This window comes from Myotis lucifugus, unplaced genomic scaffold, assembly GCF_000147115.1.
Source record: "Myotis lucifugus unplaced genomic scaffold, Myoluc2.0 scaffold_222, whole genome shotgun sequence".
Lineage (NCBI taxonomy): Eukaryota > Metazoa > Chordata > Mammalia > Chiroptera > Vespertilionidae > Myotis > Myotis lucifugus.
The window spans coordinates 279,842-296,311 of NW_005871270.1; the positions used below are offsets into that span (position 1 = coordinate 279,842).

General features: G+C 40.0%; 1 protein-coding gene across 3 annotated transcripts in view; it reads left to right on the forward strand.

Moving 5' to 3' along the window:
* Nucleotides 1-6,099: 6,099 nt before the first annotated feature.
* The window catches only part of RLF (rearranged L-myc fusion), a 64,031-nt gene continuing 53,660 nt past the window's right edge, over nucleotides 6,100-16,470 (forward strand). For 2 of the 3 annotated variants that reach the window (XM_006098140.3, XM_023761906.1), the window contains exon 1: nucleotides 6,100-6,374. In XM_006098140.3, the coding sequence (XP_006098202.1) occupies nucleotides 6,132-6,374 (243 nt within the window). In that variant the 5' untranslated portion in view covers nucleotides 6,100-6,131. The remainder of the gene's footprint in view (nucleotides 6,375-16,470) is intronic. The other variant, XM_023761908.1, reaches the window with a different exon arrangement.

Below are 16,470 nucleotides of genomic sequence, written 5' to 3' on the forward strand. Positions count from 1 at the left end.
AACATAGTAGACTGGCAATGAACATTTGTTAAACAAATGCGTGCCGCTCACCACTGCCCTACAATCTTCCTGCAACTCTAACAAAGGTTTTCTCTCTCCTCAAATGTCCAATAGTGCCTCTCCTCCCCCATCTCACTGTCGGCTGTGGACTAGTGCCTCTCCTCCCCCATCTCACTGTCGGCTGTGGACTTTATCTCATATTTCATGGAGGAAAAAAATGTTCAAACACCTTCCTGTATCTGTACCCATATTCTCTAGCTTCTCTCAAGTTAAAATAAAGTCTCTAATTTCTATCCCAGACTCATAGATAGAGAACAGGTTGACAGCTGTCGGGGCGGAGGATGGGGGGGAGGGGACTAGGGAGAGGGGCAAGTGGAGAGATAGAGCAAAAAAGAGAAAAAACTCATGGATGTGGACAACAGTGTGGTGATTGCTGGGGGGAGGAAGATGGAGGGAGTTGGTAAAGGGTATAGAGGGGGAAAAATGGTGATGGACCTGAGACTTGACTTGGGGTGGTGAACACACAATACTGTGTACAGATGATATGCTGCAGAATTGTGCACCTGAAACCTGTATAATTTTGTTAACCAGTGTCACCCCAATAAATTCAACTAAGAGAAAAAAAGATGACCTCCCTGCACCTGGAGGAAAAGAACATTCTTATCACCAGACATAAGGAGTCAAGGCCAAAGAGAATCTGCATACACTGTGTTAAAAAAATCATCTTTCTGCCCTAGCTGGTTTGGCTCAGTGGATAGAGCGTCGGCCTTCGGACTGAAGGGTCCCAGGTTTGATTCCGGTCAAGGGCACATGTCTGGGTTGCAGGCTCGATTCCCAGTAGGGGATGTGCAGGAAGCAGCCAATCAATGATTATCTCTCATCATTGATGTTTCTCTCTCTCTCTCTCTCTCTCCCTTCTTTCTAAAAATCAATTATATATATATATATATATATATATATATATATGTATATATATATATATATTTTTTTTAAATCATCTTTCTTTACCACAGTCTAATGCCACCCATATAGGATGAAGGACAACTGCTAACCTATACAGACAAAAGCTAGTCCCTGGTGTCTATTTTTATACTTCATGATAGTATATATAAAATTCAATGTTATTTTAACAATATATGCAAAAATATGTCTCTAATATCTATCCTAGAACACATCTTCTCTTGTATTCTGGATGCCATCTCCTCTTACCTTCTCAAAGGACTTTTATCCTGCAGTTCCCCCTATCTTTTCTGTATCATAATTTTCTCATTTTCCTGTATCATTTCCATAAGCATAAATAATACTCTAGAATTTATCTTTAAGAATTCCTTCCAAAACCACATGCCCCTTATAGCACAGCCCCATTTTTATGCTCTTCTTTTATAGAAGAACCTCTCAAAGGGGTTAATTTCCTCTCCTCCTGTTTTTTTTAAAACTACCTCATCTCCAGTTAATTCTTCAACCTTCTCCAATCAGACTTCCCTACCAGAGATCAATAGAAACTTCCATAGTCAAGATTACCAACAAACCCATGATGTACCAAATGATCCCTTTTCTGTCCTTATCTTACCCAAACTCTTACTAGCAGTCTACACCAGTGATGGCGAACCTATGACACGCCTGTCAGAGGTGACACATGAACTCATTTTTTTGGTTGATTTTTCTTTGTTAAATGGCATTTAAATATATAAAATAAATATCAAAAATATGTCTTTGTTTTACTATGGTTGCAAATATCAAAAAATTTCTATATGTGACACGGCACCAGACTTAAGTTAGGGTTTTTCAAAATGCTGACATGCTGAGCTCAAAAGGTTCGCCATCACTGGTCTACACAGTTGACTATTCTCTCCCTGCCACTGTTTTCTTTTGTCTCCACATTCTTCTGGTTTTCCTCCACCTCTTTGATGGCTCCTTCTCAACATTCTTTGCTGACTGGATCCTTCCTCTGACATGTCAATTTTGGAGTGATCCTGGACCCTCCTCCTTTTTTTTTCTGTTTGAGGTCACAAACTGTTGGCTCATAGATCCTGCGGTTAAAAAAAAAAAAAAAGAAAAAGAAAGGAGGGGGGAGGGGGAAATTGTATTAAAAAACCTGGATTTCTAATTTCTCTTGGAGAAGATCTAGAAAAATGGGATGTGCTTTCTCACATAGCAATAATTTGTTAGAGCTGAGTACCTGCTGCCTGGGTCATTTTTTATTTTATTTTAAATATATTATTATTGATTTCAGAGAGGAAAGGAGAGGGAGAGACACACCAATGATGAGAGAGAATCATTGATTGGCTGCCTCCTGCAAGCTACTGGGGATTGAACCCACAACCCGGGCATGGCCCTTGACCAGAATGGAACCCAGAACCCTTCCCGGGACCCTTCAGTCTGCAGGCCCATGCTCTATCTACTGAGCCAAACTGGCTAGTGCTGGGTCATTTCTTAATCAGCCTACTATTTCCAAAATAGTGATATTCAGCCTCCTTCATTCATGTAGGTTACCTGCCTAAGGCATGTAGGAATATGAGTTGGTGACTCCTGATTCACACTTCCCCTAAGTGATCTCAGCAAGTCTCATTTAAATACCATAAGATTTTAGTTTCTTCTTTAAAAAAACAAAACAAAAAAACTCCACAACAAATGTTGAGTACCCACAATATGCCAGGAACTACTGTACCAGATTCTAGGGGTACAGCATTGAATAAAACAAATCACCTTACCTTTTGTTCTATGTCAATGATATCTCAATCTTAAAAAAAAAAAAGAATTTACTTTCTAGCAAGGAAAGACACATAAAAGAGTGATAATGTAAAGCCAAGTAAAGTGAGAAAAAAATGAAAGGAGAGCAAGGGTATCTTAAATAGGGTCATCAGGCCCTGACCAGTTTGGCTCAGTGGCTAGAGCGTCGGCCTGCGGACTGAAGAGTCCCAGGTTCGATTCTGGTCAAGGGCATGTACCTTGGTTGCGGGCACATCCCCAGTAGGGGGTGTGCAGGAAGCAGCTGATCAATGTTTCTATCTCATGGATGTTTCCAACTCTCTATTCCTCTCCCTTCCTCTCTGTAAAAAATCAATAAAATATATTTAAAATAAATAAATAAATAGGGTCATCAGGGAATACCTCTCTGAGGTGATACCTGAACCTGAATGAAATGATAATAAAGAAGTGTTCCCCAGAGAGGGAAGAGTAGGTAAGAAAGTCATGGGGCTTATCTTGTTCAAGAATGGTAAGGCCAATATGGCTGGAGCCCAGTGAGAGATGAAGTAGTGGGAAGTGAGTTTGGAAAGGTGGTCGGTAGGACTTTATGGGCTTGGTAAGGCTGAGGGAAAGCCACTGGAATGTTTTGAGCAGGGGGAGTGATAAGACCTGAATTGTTTTAAAATTATAATATGGCTATTGTATGGAGAATTGATTACAGGGGGGCAAGAACAGAAATAGCTAGTCCACTAGAAAGGTTATTATGTAAGTTTAGAAGGGAGGTGTTAAGAGGTAGGGCTAGAGGAGGAGAAAAAGGTTATATTTGAGAATATATTTTCAATCTAGAGATTGGATTAGATGTGGAGAGTGAGAGAAAGGATGGAATTGAGCATGACTTCAGAGTCGTTGGCTTAAGCAACTGGATGAATAGAGTGTCATTTACTTGGAAAGGAGCTGTTTTGGACATGGTTTGTGTAAGATGCCTACTAGATATCTAAAGGATAAATTAGGAGGCAGAGTCTGGATTTCAGAGCAGTGGTGAAAGTTAGCAGCTTCGTTCTTATTATTCATAGGGTTGGGAGCAAGAGCACAAATGGAGGCCCACATACCATATGTCTATTTAGAAGTTATAACCAAGCTCACAGTACACTGTTAGATAAAACATGTCCTATCCTTCCACCTTGATAAACATACCTTTATAGTAAAATTTAAAAAGGTACATTATAGGGCTATGATTTTTATGACTAAATATTGGGAAATATCAAAGATGACTGAATTTAATTATTATTGTACATACCTGGGTATTTGATGAGCCAGGGATGTTTAGATAAATTATAAAATACATACGTAATTGATAAATGCTACATTCTTGCCTCCCACCACCTATTTGCATACAACAGCAAGCGTGTAAATCAGATGATATCACACCACCACTTAACGTGATATGGCCCTTTTCTTCTTCTCCAACCTCATCTCTACCTTTTTCTCTCTCTTGCATCATACTCCAGACACACTGATCTTTCCTTTTTAAAAAAAGACTTTAACACATTGCAGACCAGTAGTTTTATTGCTAGCTTTACCCAGTGGCCCAGACAAGTTTCTATTGAATGAGTACAAAAAACATTTTCATAAATGTTAAAGGCACGCTTTAAAATTAAATACCCATTGCATTTTGAAGTTATTTATTACCTGTTCTTACAAGGTAATATCTTTTTAAAGTATGATACTTTGTAAAACACTGTGTAATATGAAGCAAGAATTCTCATGATCCGTCTGTAATGTGTTAATTATTTGTATTGCAAAAGTTATTTGTATTTTTAAAAAAATATATATTTTATTGATTTTTTACAGAAAGGGAGAGGGATAGAGAGTTAGAAACATTGATGAGAGAGAAACATTGATCAGCTGCCTCCCGCACACCCCCTACTGGGGATGTGCCCACAACCAAGGTACATGCCCTTGACCAGAATCGAACCTGGGACCCTTCAGTCCCAGGCCGACACTCTATCCACTGAGCCAAACCGGTTAGGGGCTATTTGTATTTTTTTAAAAATATTTTTATTGACTTCAGAGAGGAAGGGTGAGAGAGAGAAATATCAATGATGAGAATCACTGATCGGCTGCCTCCTGCACGCCCCCTACTGGGGATTGAGCCTGCAACCAGGGCATGTGCCCTTGACCAGAATGAAACCCAGGACCTTTCAGTCCCCAGGCCAACACTCTATCTACTGAGCCAAGCCAGCTAGGACAATTATTTGTATTTTCCAAAAGTACAGAGAATGATATTACGGACAACATGTATCCACTACCCACATCTAACACATTACTATTTAGCCACATTGGTCCATTAAAATCCATGTTCCTCTGAATCTCTATTACCTGGGAAAGTGCACAGAACATAATAGGTGCTTATGTGTCTGGTGTGATTGGTTGAATATTGGCTTCTGATTAAAAAAAGAAGTAATACAGGTGCTTCTTACACCTCCTTCCCTCCTTCCCCAGGGCACTTCCATTTTAAAAGCAATATATGCCATTTCTATGCATCCTCTTATTTTAATATTTTTTACTAGTTGAGCATTTGTTTTGTATGTTTTTAAAAATTATAGCATGGAGCTCAGCTGGTGTGGCTCAGTGGTTGAGAGTCGACCCCATGAATCAGGAGGTCACCGGTTGGATTCCTGGTCAAGGCACATGCCTGGGTTGCTGGCTGGATCCTGGTGTGGGGCGTGCAAGGGGCTGCTGATAGATTTTTCTCTTTTATCGATGTTTCTGTGTCTCTGCCCCTCTCCCTTCCTCACTCTAAAATCAATAAAGACATATTTTAAAAATTATAGTATGGAATAATAAATAGTATATTATATGTCCTTTGTAATGTCCTTTTTAAAAAAATATATATTTTTATTGATTTCAGAGAGGAAGGAAGAGGGATAGAGAGATAGAAACATCAATGATGAGAATCATTGATTTTACTTTTTTCCCTTTTGGAAAAAAATGTTTCAGCGCCGTATATGTAAGAGTTCTTCCTTTCCCTGCTGACTTGTAATGACCTCTCTGTTCTAAATCACGTTCCCACAGAACTAGCCTTCATTTAGGTCTCACAATCTTTCCTTATTTTCCTTCCAAGGCTCTTCTTCCGATCGCAGCTCCAAGGTCATCCTGCTCATATTTTAGATGACGTCTACAGGCATGTCGGCTTGTTGACCCATGACTGTAAAGGCTTTGGAGGAGCTGACTCGGGCAGGAGCCTCTCCGGCCAGCTGTCAGGCTGTGGGCAGGCCCGCCGTCGGGGAGGCCGCGGACGGGAGGAGCGTCCCTCCCCCAGTGACGGCATCCGGCCGGCGCCGGCGTCGCCAGGCTGCGCGTCACCGCGCGCGGCCTACCGGGGGCGTGGCCAGGCCAAGTCACGTGGCTTGGTTGCCTACGCGCTGCTGGGCCGTGGGAAGATGGCGGATGGAAAGGGAGACGCCGCCGCCGCTGCCGCCGCCGGGGCTGGTGGTGAGGCTCCGGCGGGGGCCGGAGGGGGAGACCGGAGCGAGACTGAGTCCTTGGCTCGGAGTCAGCGCCCCACATCTCCGGCGCCGGGAGCCCCTGGACTGCGACCGTGCCTATGGCAGCTGGAGACAGAGCTGAGGGAGCAAGAGGTGTCGGAGGTCTCATCTTTGAACTACTGTCGGAGCTTCTGCCAGGTGAAGGGCTGACGGGTTGGCTGGGGCGGCGGGGTGGGGAGGCCAGGGAAGAGGCCCCGGATCCCTGGCCGTAGCCGGGGCCGGACTGGAAGGCGCTCCCTCCGTTTCGCCGCGCCCCCGGGCCGGGAAGGCCCAGCTCGGAAGCTCGACCACGGGCCCCCCCTCTTCCAGACTTGAGCTACCGCCGGGGCGGGTGGCGCCGGGTCAGGCTTAGAGCTCGGAGGGCGCCGGCGGTTCCCTGTGAGGGCCGTGCCCTGTCGCCGTTGCCGGTGCCCGGCTGGGTGGTTGGAGCGCCGTTGCCCTCGGAGGGTTGGATTGCCCGTTTCTGCCAGGAGGTCCTTTTTTTGAGTGGAGTGCAGATCTCCAAACTGGAAAGCCTGTTTTTTTGTTTTGTTTTGTTTTGCTTTTGTTTTCGCAATGGCCCGGAGATGGGTGTTGGGGCCAGGGACTTATCTTTGGAGTCAGCGTCTCCTGGGTCCCTAAAAGGTGTGACAGTTCTTTGAAAGGCGTCTAGGGCTTTCTGGTTAGGTGGAGGGTTTCTTGCGCTTTTGGAAAAACACACCCACGAACAAAAACATTTAAGGCGTTCTTTCGACTCTTCTGTATTCCTTTGAGGATTTTGCTCCCGTAAATGCGGCTGGTGAGCCTGGTAGTGGTTATTGGGATCTCCGAGTAGAAGAAAGTCAGGAAGGATGTGGAGTGTGCTCTCCTTTGGCAGTTGTATGACCGTGTCTGTGCCCTACTGGTTTTAACCTATGATTAGTATTTGTTCTTATGTTTAGTTTAGTCTCCATGATCACCGAGATTTTTCTCAATGTTTTTGAGCCCCTTATAAATTTAAAGACATGCCATTGTCCTTTCTCCTACTGTTATATCAGGTTTCAGAGCTAACCCTTTGCTCCTTATCCAGTATAGAGCATGTAAAATAATCATACTATGTTGGCATTTGGACTCTTAACGAATAGTTGACTTTGTTGAATAAATTGCGGTGCTCCAAACTTATAATTTTGGGGAACACTTTGCTCTACTGGTCCGGAGGAGAATAAAAAGTTGACTAGCTTGGTTACTTTTTCCCCCTCTTGTCTGCTGAGCCAGAAGCGCCTCATCTCTGAATGGAATTTTGTCCTTGCTAATCTTTTCCATACATTGTATCACTCCAGTTTTTATTCTATAACCTGTAGCGTTTCCTTGCACTGTGAAGCGTTAAACTGCAATTGTTCTTTGCTTCTTCACTAGTAATGATCATTTGTACTTACTACATACATCTGTTCTCCTAACTTATACGGACTCCATAGGATAGTGCCAGGTACTTTATGATGTGCTGAGGAAACATTACTAAGACAGCGCTTACACTTGATGAGCTTATAGTTGGGAGGAGGTGGTGGAAACAACAGAATTTCCAATGCAGTTTTGGTAATGATGGGAAAGGAGGTGTAGAGACAGTGCTGAGGGAAGAGTCCTCATGGGACATCCTAATGGGACCGACAATTAACTAGTAAAAATAAATGAAAAGATTAACTCTAGAGTACAGTATGTGCTTAGAAGGAAGTAACTGGGAAAGGCCACTTTAGATAGGCTGATCAGAAAAGGCCCTATGCTGAAAAGATGAAAAAATGTGAGTGTTGTGTGTGTGTTTAGCATTCAGGGAACACAGAATGTTTTGAGAGAAAGAGCTAAATGGAAAAGGAGTAGTGAAGAGGAGGGTGGGAGAATTGTGGGTTTGGGGTAAGACTTCTAAGCTTGACTGGTCTTTCTAGAAAGGTAATAAGAATGGATGTAACGAGTCAAATTGAAGCTTATCAGAGGATATTATGCATATATTTTTTATGCTAGTGTTTGTAGCTTAGATTTTATTTTAAACGAATCTTTTAATGTCTTGAATCTTGGTCATAAACTAAAGATGTGAAGGTACAGAAGAATTTAAAAAAGAAAGTATTTGTATTATACGATTTTTAAAATATTGATTTTAAAGAGAGAGGAAAGGGGGGGAGGGGAAGAGAGAGAGAGATAAACAGAGAAACATTGATGTGTTGTTTCACTTATTTATGCATTCATTGGTTGATTCTTGTATGTGTCCTGACCTGGGATTGAACCCACAACATTGTCATGTGGGGATGACGCTCTAACCAGTGGAGCTACCCAACCAGGGCTTTTCTGTGGTTTTTTTTTTTTTTTTTTTTTGGCCTAAAGTTTTTCCCAAAACATTTTTGGACAAATAAATGAAGAAAAGGTCTTCCTGTGATGGTATGTTATAGTAGAAAGCAGGTGGAATTGGTTGTTAGTTGGATCTTAATTGTGACTCTACCATTTTTTAGCTGATAACCTTGGGTAAAACTATGACTGTGAAATTGTATTTTGCTTTCTGACCTTTATCTTCTGGTAATGCTTTATACACACAGTAGAAATAGAAAGTTTATATACAACTCTTTATAATATTTATCACAACATTTTTGTCACATTTTTTCCAGTAGCCCAGATAAAGTCAACTTAGTGTGTTCTTGCTCACCAGATACAGGAAAAAAATTTTTTTTCAACTTTTAAAAATTAATTTGAGAGAGAGAGAGACATGGAGACATCTATGTGAGAGAGAAACATCGATCGTTTGCCTCCCACACTCCTCCTGACCAGGAATTGAACCAGCAACCTGAGTATGTGCCCTGACTGGGAATCAAATCAGCCACCTTTTGGTGAATGGGTTGATGCTCCAACAAACTGAGCCACACCAACCAGGGCCAGAAGAAAATTTTTAATTTTATGATGAAGCAGGAAAAATTTTACCAACCATGTTTTATTTAAGGGGTCTTGGTTTCACACTTGAAAGCTAAAATAAGATTTATCTATCCTCTTAAGGAACCCTGGTTGTGGGTATCCCTGACATTGCACTAAGTACTCAAGTTGGGAGCACATAACATGTAAAGATAGGTAGTAGCATTACATTATCATAAAGGCCTGACCTGTGTTGTCTGGGATGCTTAATTGCCATAAATGTATTTTCATCAGGTGTTTAGTTTAGAAATGTCCTAGAGACTTAGGTTGTGCCAAGTAGATTCCTCCTGCTACAGATTGGGACCATATTCTCTCCATCTTTTGCAGCACTTAAAAGAAATGGTTTTATTTTTGGAATTGCACCAAGTCAAGAAATAAACTAACATATGAAAGGATAGAGAAGCTTGTCTCTTCTGGGCATGTTTTCAATTGTCAGGAGTTTGTGAAGATGATAAAAACAAAATTGCAGAAGTAATAATTACTAAGAAAATAATACCTAGATTAACTTGTAGTGAACAGTTGTATTCAGTGACTATGGGATGTGTTTTTTTGTTTTTTCTTTTCCTCAGTTCTTTTTCTGAAAATATTGTCTTCCAGATATTGTGGGTTAAGATAAACTCCAGAAAACAGTCTTCCCTTTGTTTTTATGAAAATAATTGATGATATTCTCTCAAGTTTTTGCTATATTTTGGGAACCAAGATTCCTGAAGTTTTACAACTGGTTGTTCTATTTGTAACACAAATTTTGAGGACTTTTAAAGTAGTCTTCATTAACAAGCTCAAAGTTATTAGGTGAATGATTATACTTTGAGAATATCAAGCAAAGTAGTTTAATGAGTAAACCTTGCTTACATGAGACACTTTTAGGTTCTATACAAACAGTGACTTTGTAACATTTTCTTTTTTAAATCCTCATCTGAGATTATGTTTTTCATTGATTTTAGAGGGAGGGGAAGAGAGGGAAGAGAGGGAGTAAAGCGAGCGAAAGCGAGAGAGAGAGAGAGAGAGAGAGAGAGAGAGAGAGAAACAGAAACATCAACGTGAGAGAACCATTGCCTTATGCACCCCAACTATGAATTGGACCCCCAACCTTCTGGTATACAGGATGACGCTCTAATGAACTGAGCCACCCGGCCAGGGCAACTTTGTAAATTTTTAAATAGTTAAAATAAATGAGTACTGCATATATGTATTTCAGTTTTCCTAGAATAGGGATTGAATACAAAGGGTCTAAGTTAGGCATAGTTCACCATTTAAGTAAACTAGTTTTGTGACCTTGGGCATGTATTTTTTTAAAACCTTAGTTTTCTAATTTGCAAATGGAGTAATAATAGTACTTATTGTCCTTTATGTAAATTCATTGTTGTGTGGACTAAAAAACCAATGCCCTCAGAATTGTCTTCAGTTTTTAAGATTTCCTAGCCTTGGAATATAAAAAGCCTTCACAACCTTGCCCACAGTTTACTTTTCAGCTCTTACCTAGCCAGTCCCCTCACTCTAATCCTACTCTTAACTTAGTCAAGGGTATTTGGAGTTCATGGACGACCAAAGTGTGGTCTCAGTTGCTTCTGTGATTAAAATTTTGCCTGTGAATTTCCAAGTGCATTATTTTGGGAAAGATGATCTTAATTTTTATTTGATTCTTTAAGATCCAAGACACATATTAAGCTTTCATTTAAGTATTTATCAACCGATTGATCCCCAAAAGGATAGAATTATTTTAACAAAATCTCAGGTCATTAAGCATTCTTATGTCTTTCCCTCTTTTTTAAATATATTTTTATTGATTTCAGAGAGGAAGGGTGAAGGAGAGAGAGATAGAAACATCAATGATACAAGAGAATCATTGATTGGCTGCCTCCTGCACACCCCTACTGGGAGTCGAGCCTGCAGCCCCGGCATATGCCCTGACTGGGAATTCGAATCATGACCTCCTGGTTCATAGGTTTGACCCTAAATGCTCGCTGGGCTGTCTTTCCCTCTTATTGTGCTGTTCTATCTTTTTCTCTCATGTTCTGCATGGCAAATATTCTTTCTTTAGGGCCCAGTGCAAATGTCACTTCCTCTGAAGTTTTCTGATTTCACTGTATTTCCTCTTAGTTATTTGTTTTCTTTCGATTTTGTACATACTTATTTTTTTAAATTTATTTTTATGGTTGAGAGTATTACAGATATCCCATTTCCCTCCGCCATCTGGCCTCCACCCACACCCCACCTTCACCATACTATTGTCTGTGTCAGTGGGTTTGCATGTATGCACTTTGATTAATTTCTCTCCCCCCTCTCCACTTTTCCTCTGAGATCTATCAGTCTGTTCCATGTCTCTGGACCAATTTTAATTGTCAGTTTATTTTATTCATTAGATTCCACATATAAGTGAGGCCATGTGATATTTGTGTTTCTCTGACTAGCTTATTTCGTTTAGTAAAATAACCTTCAGGTCCATCCATGCTGTCTCAAAGGGTAAGAGATCCTTCTTTTTTACAGCTGCATAATATTTATTGTGTAAATGTATGTCTATGGTTTTAAAAATATATGTATTTTAATTGATTTCAGAGTGGAAGGGAGAGGGAGAGATAGAAATATCAATGATGAGAGAGAATCATCGATTGGCTGCCTCTTGCACACCCCCTACTGGGGATCAAACCTGAAACTCAGGCATGTGTCCTGACTGGGAATCGAACTGTGACCTCCTGGTTAATAGGTCCACCCTCAACCCCTGAGCCACACCTGCCAGGATCTATCTTATAGTTTTAACTCATTTTTCTTGTCACTGTTTTAGCTCAGGCTTTATAATATCCTTGTCACTAACCTCCATTGCCTTTTTAAAAAAAATCGTCATCGGAGAATATGTTTTTACTGATTTTTTAGAGAGAAAGAGAGGAAGGGAGGGAAAGAGAGTGAGAGAGAGAGAAACATCTGTTGGTGTATAGGACAATACTCGAATGCTCCAACTGAGCCACTTGGCCAAGGTTCCTTGCCTTCTGACTGGCCTTATCTACAAACCATTTTGGCGCTCTTTCTAAATTTTAAGTATAATCTTGTTAGTCACTTTATTCCATAACATTCTTCAGTGGTTTCTTGCCCCAAAGACAAGATAAAATTCAGACTCATCAGCCTGGTATACAAAGGCATTTAGAATTCTGGACCCTTCTTACCCTCTCCAGCTCTCACTCCAGCTTTTTTAGTCCACTTTCACTCCAGGGTTTTCCCTTCCCCATCTGCCTATTTATTCTTTAAGACCTGGCTGAAATATTTATACTCTTTCAGAACTGTGTTTTGATTTCAGCTAACTGAAAGGTGGTTCTTTCACTTAGTATACTCCAATACTATCTCATATATAAGTTTGGTGCCAGAATATTTGTTTCCATGTTTGTCTCTTGTATTTAATAGTAAGCCAACAGAAGTGTGGTTCTTGTTTAGTCTTTTTTGTACAGAAGTGTGGTTCTTGTTTAGTCTTTTTTGTATACTTTGTAACTAGCAATTACTACAGTGCTGGGATATAAAACTAATTTGTTAAATGAATTATATTGTAGGGGCTTTCTATATATATAAAAGGCTTATATGCAAAGTGTTCCCTCGGGAGTTCGATTGCTCACTATGATGTGTGCTGACCACCAGGGGGTGGCGGGGAACAAAGAAAGGCCTTGGCCGGCAGCTCGGGAAGGGAGGCCCCGACCAGCAGCCAGAAGACCCCTATCGGCCCTGATCGCCAGCCAGGCCTAGGGACCCTACCCATGCATGAATTTTGTGCACCAGGTCTCTAGTGTAATAATAAGAGGTGAATACTTCAAAAGGAACACCTAATGTAAAATCTAGTATGTTAAAAAGCACCTTTACCATTAAGAAAGTACTGTGTATAAGGAACAAGATAGGAGATTTAGGTTATTTCTTGGAGACATTACTCATCAACTTAGCCTACATTTCTATAATAATGTACATATTTACACGTGTGGAAAGAAGGGTAGTGTTGATGGAGGGACACATTGGGATCCATTATAGTATTGAGGAAGAATTAGCAACTAACAATTGGGATAGCTTGGAAATATTGAGATGGGGGAAGATTAGTTTTCCTAATTCCTTCAGGTTGATGGCCCTAAAGACCCTTAATGGGTTATTCATTTATTTTAAGTGATTTTTTTCATTTGTTTTAAATTATTTTTTTGCGGGGTGGGGGGGGGGGGGAGGCTCGTATGAGGATATTTTTCCATTGATTTTTAGGGAGAGGGAAAGAGTAAAACATCGATGTGAGAGAAACACATCGATTGGTTGCCTCCTGCACACACCCGACCAGTGCCCTGGTCTGGTAGGAGCCTGCAACCAAGGTACGTACCCTTGACCAGAATTGAACCCAGGACCCTTTGGTCTGCAGGCCAACGCTCTATCCACTGAGCCAAACTGGCTAGGGCTTAAATGATTTTTAATGCATTAGCTTCTCTTCTTGTGCTGCCTTCCCTTGGGAGATGTCTAAATAGAAATTAGATGACAGGTAGTTAATAATAGCAAAAATTAGCTTTGTAGTGCATATGACTAAAACATTTTAAATCTGATTTGCGAAGCAGTGGGAACTTTGGTGATGTTATTTACTGTGGTACCATCCAGTCTCGTGCTATATACTGTGACCCTCTAGTGATTTCTGTGTCTACCAGTTGAGCATCCTTTTCTGAACAATGTTAACAAAAAAATCTAAATAGAAAGTGCCACTTCAAGATTGTAAAGGCATTGGTAAACTGAAATGTGCTTTTTTTTCATTCAGTTCTAGACACCTGTTACCTCTCTCAGAGGCCTTCCTTGACTATCTTATCTAAAATACCACTTCCCCATTTTCTTACATGGTTTTATACTTTTCTTTTTCTTTTTTTAACTACTTCTATAAGTCACTGATTACTATCTGGTATGTCTATTTGTCTTCCCGCCTGGAGTGTAAGCATGTGAGGCTGTTGACTGTTTTGTTTACCCAGTGCCTAGCCCTAGAATAATCCCTGGCACTTAATAGGTACTCAATATTTATTGATCTTTTATCTCCTCCCTTCCTTAAATTTCTGACTAGACTTCTTGAGGGTAACAAACAAGTCTTTCTTACCAGTCTTTATCAAGAAACGGAGACCTTTTTTTTTGGTCAACCAGTTTATGCTGCTTCCTAGCAGGGATAAAGTCTTATTGTTCTTTATATCTTGACTATCTGAATAGAATCTCGTTTTTATGTTTTCTAAGAATTTTTCATGGTTACTTATATTCTACAAATATTTAAAGTAATGATTTTTTTTTACTAGGATTGCTTAGCAAGATTTAAGCATTTATTTTGTATATAATTGACACCATACTGGAAACCTTGAACAAGATGGTATAAAAAAATAGATTCCTAAAACTTGCATTGCTGATATAAAGTCAATATACAAAGCATTATGTGAAAAATTAGAGGGACTATTTAAGTTACCAAACATCTTTTATGTGCTAAGCACTCAGGCAGGTGATGTTATTTTCATTTTACAGGTAAAAAACTGAGGCCCACAGAAATTAAGTAACTTTGCCAGGGTCACACAGCTGGTAAGCTGTGGCACAGTCTTCAGACTCCAGAGCCCTTGCTATTTTTCCTATATCAGCATTTCCTAAACTCTCTTTTGTTCATATACACATATATGTATGTATTTCTCGAAATAAGGATTGTGTTAATAGAAATTGACATAACATTGGGATAAATTTTTTTACTGTGTCTTTTATATGTTAAATGCATTATGAGTCTCCTAGAGCAGCAGTTGCCAATCTTTCGGACCTCACGGACCACCAGTGGTCTTCGGATCACCGGTTGGCGACTGCTGTTGTAGAGAGACATTAAGTGTTGTACAGCATTTGGCAAATTTAGCAGGTTCAAAACATTTAACATTTGCCATGTTCTAAACAGTATTCCAGCCTAAAGTCATATGCTTTTCTTAAAATATAAAGCAAAACACTATGGTGAAGAAAACTGCACACCACTGAGTTTTTGTTTTTAAATGTATTTTTATTGATTTCAGAGAGGAAAGGAAAGAGAGAGAGGAAGGGGCGGGGAGAGAGAGAGAGAGAAACATCAATGAGAATAAGGGGGATGGAGCCTGCAACCTGTGCATGTGCCCTTGACCGGAATTGAACCCAGGACCCTTCAGTCCGCAGGCGGATGCTCTATCCACTGAACCAAATCAGCTAGGGCACCACTGAGTTTTGATTCCCTAGTTTCAGCCTAAAATATGACTATGAGGTTTCTGTGAAAAAATAATTTCCTCCAAAGTTTTTGCAGGTCTTGTTATTGTCCTATATATAAAAATTTTTTTAATATATTATTTTTGGAAGTTGAGAATGAATTATATTTCAGTCATATCTTGATTTCAGGTTTATTCAGGTTTACCAATATTTCTGCAACCTAGCTAGATTGGGAACTACTGATGTATTTGTCATCACTTTTGTGTTATGTCTGATTTATCTAATGTATTTTTTTTAGTACCTTTTTTTGGGGGATGAGGGGGGTCTAGTAACTTACTTCATAGTATTTTGCTCCCAAAGAAATAACCTCAGTGTGTGATATTAACCAGCACAATAATGTATGGTGTTTAAAAAAAATGTTTTTAATTGACTTCAGAGAGGAAAGGAGAGGGAGAGAGAGAAAGAAACATCAATGATAAGAGAGAGATCATTGATCGGCTGATCAAGCCCACAACCTGGGCATGTGCCCTGACCAGGAATCGAATTGTGACCTCTTGGTTCATAGGTCAACGCTCAACCACTATTACCAGAATGAATGGTTTAACTTGGGAATTGCATTTTTATGGTATATGATTGTATAAAACGGGAGTATTTGTATTTGTGATTTCATTATCTTTAATTTGCTTTTTTCATATGTGTATTTTAAAATATATAAAGTACCTTAAAATAACAAAACTATTTTTTGTTTTTTGTGTGACTCCAGTTAATACATGCTCATTAAGGAAGCTTAAGATGTTTAAATGCATAAAGCAGAAAATGAATAGATCATGTAATCTCATTGTTAATTGCTTGCTGTAGTTATCTGATTTTTGGAAAAATACATATATATATATATATATATATATATATATATATATATCCTATCTAATAAAAGAGAAACATGGTAATTAGCCGTACGGCCGCTAACCTTCCCATTGGCTAATCACTGAGATATGCAAATTAACTGCCAACCAAGATGGCGGCCGACAGCCAGGCAGCTGATGCGAACAGGGAGGCTTGCTTGCTCCAGTGACGGAGGAAGCCAGGTTCCCCCCTGCCTTGCCGGCTTCTCAGCTGCTCTCTAAGAAACATTTGTACAAATATAGAAGCTAAA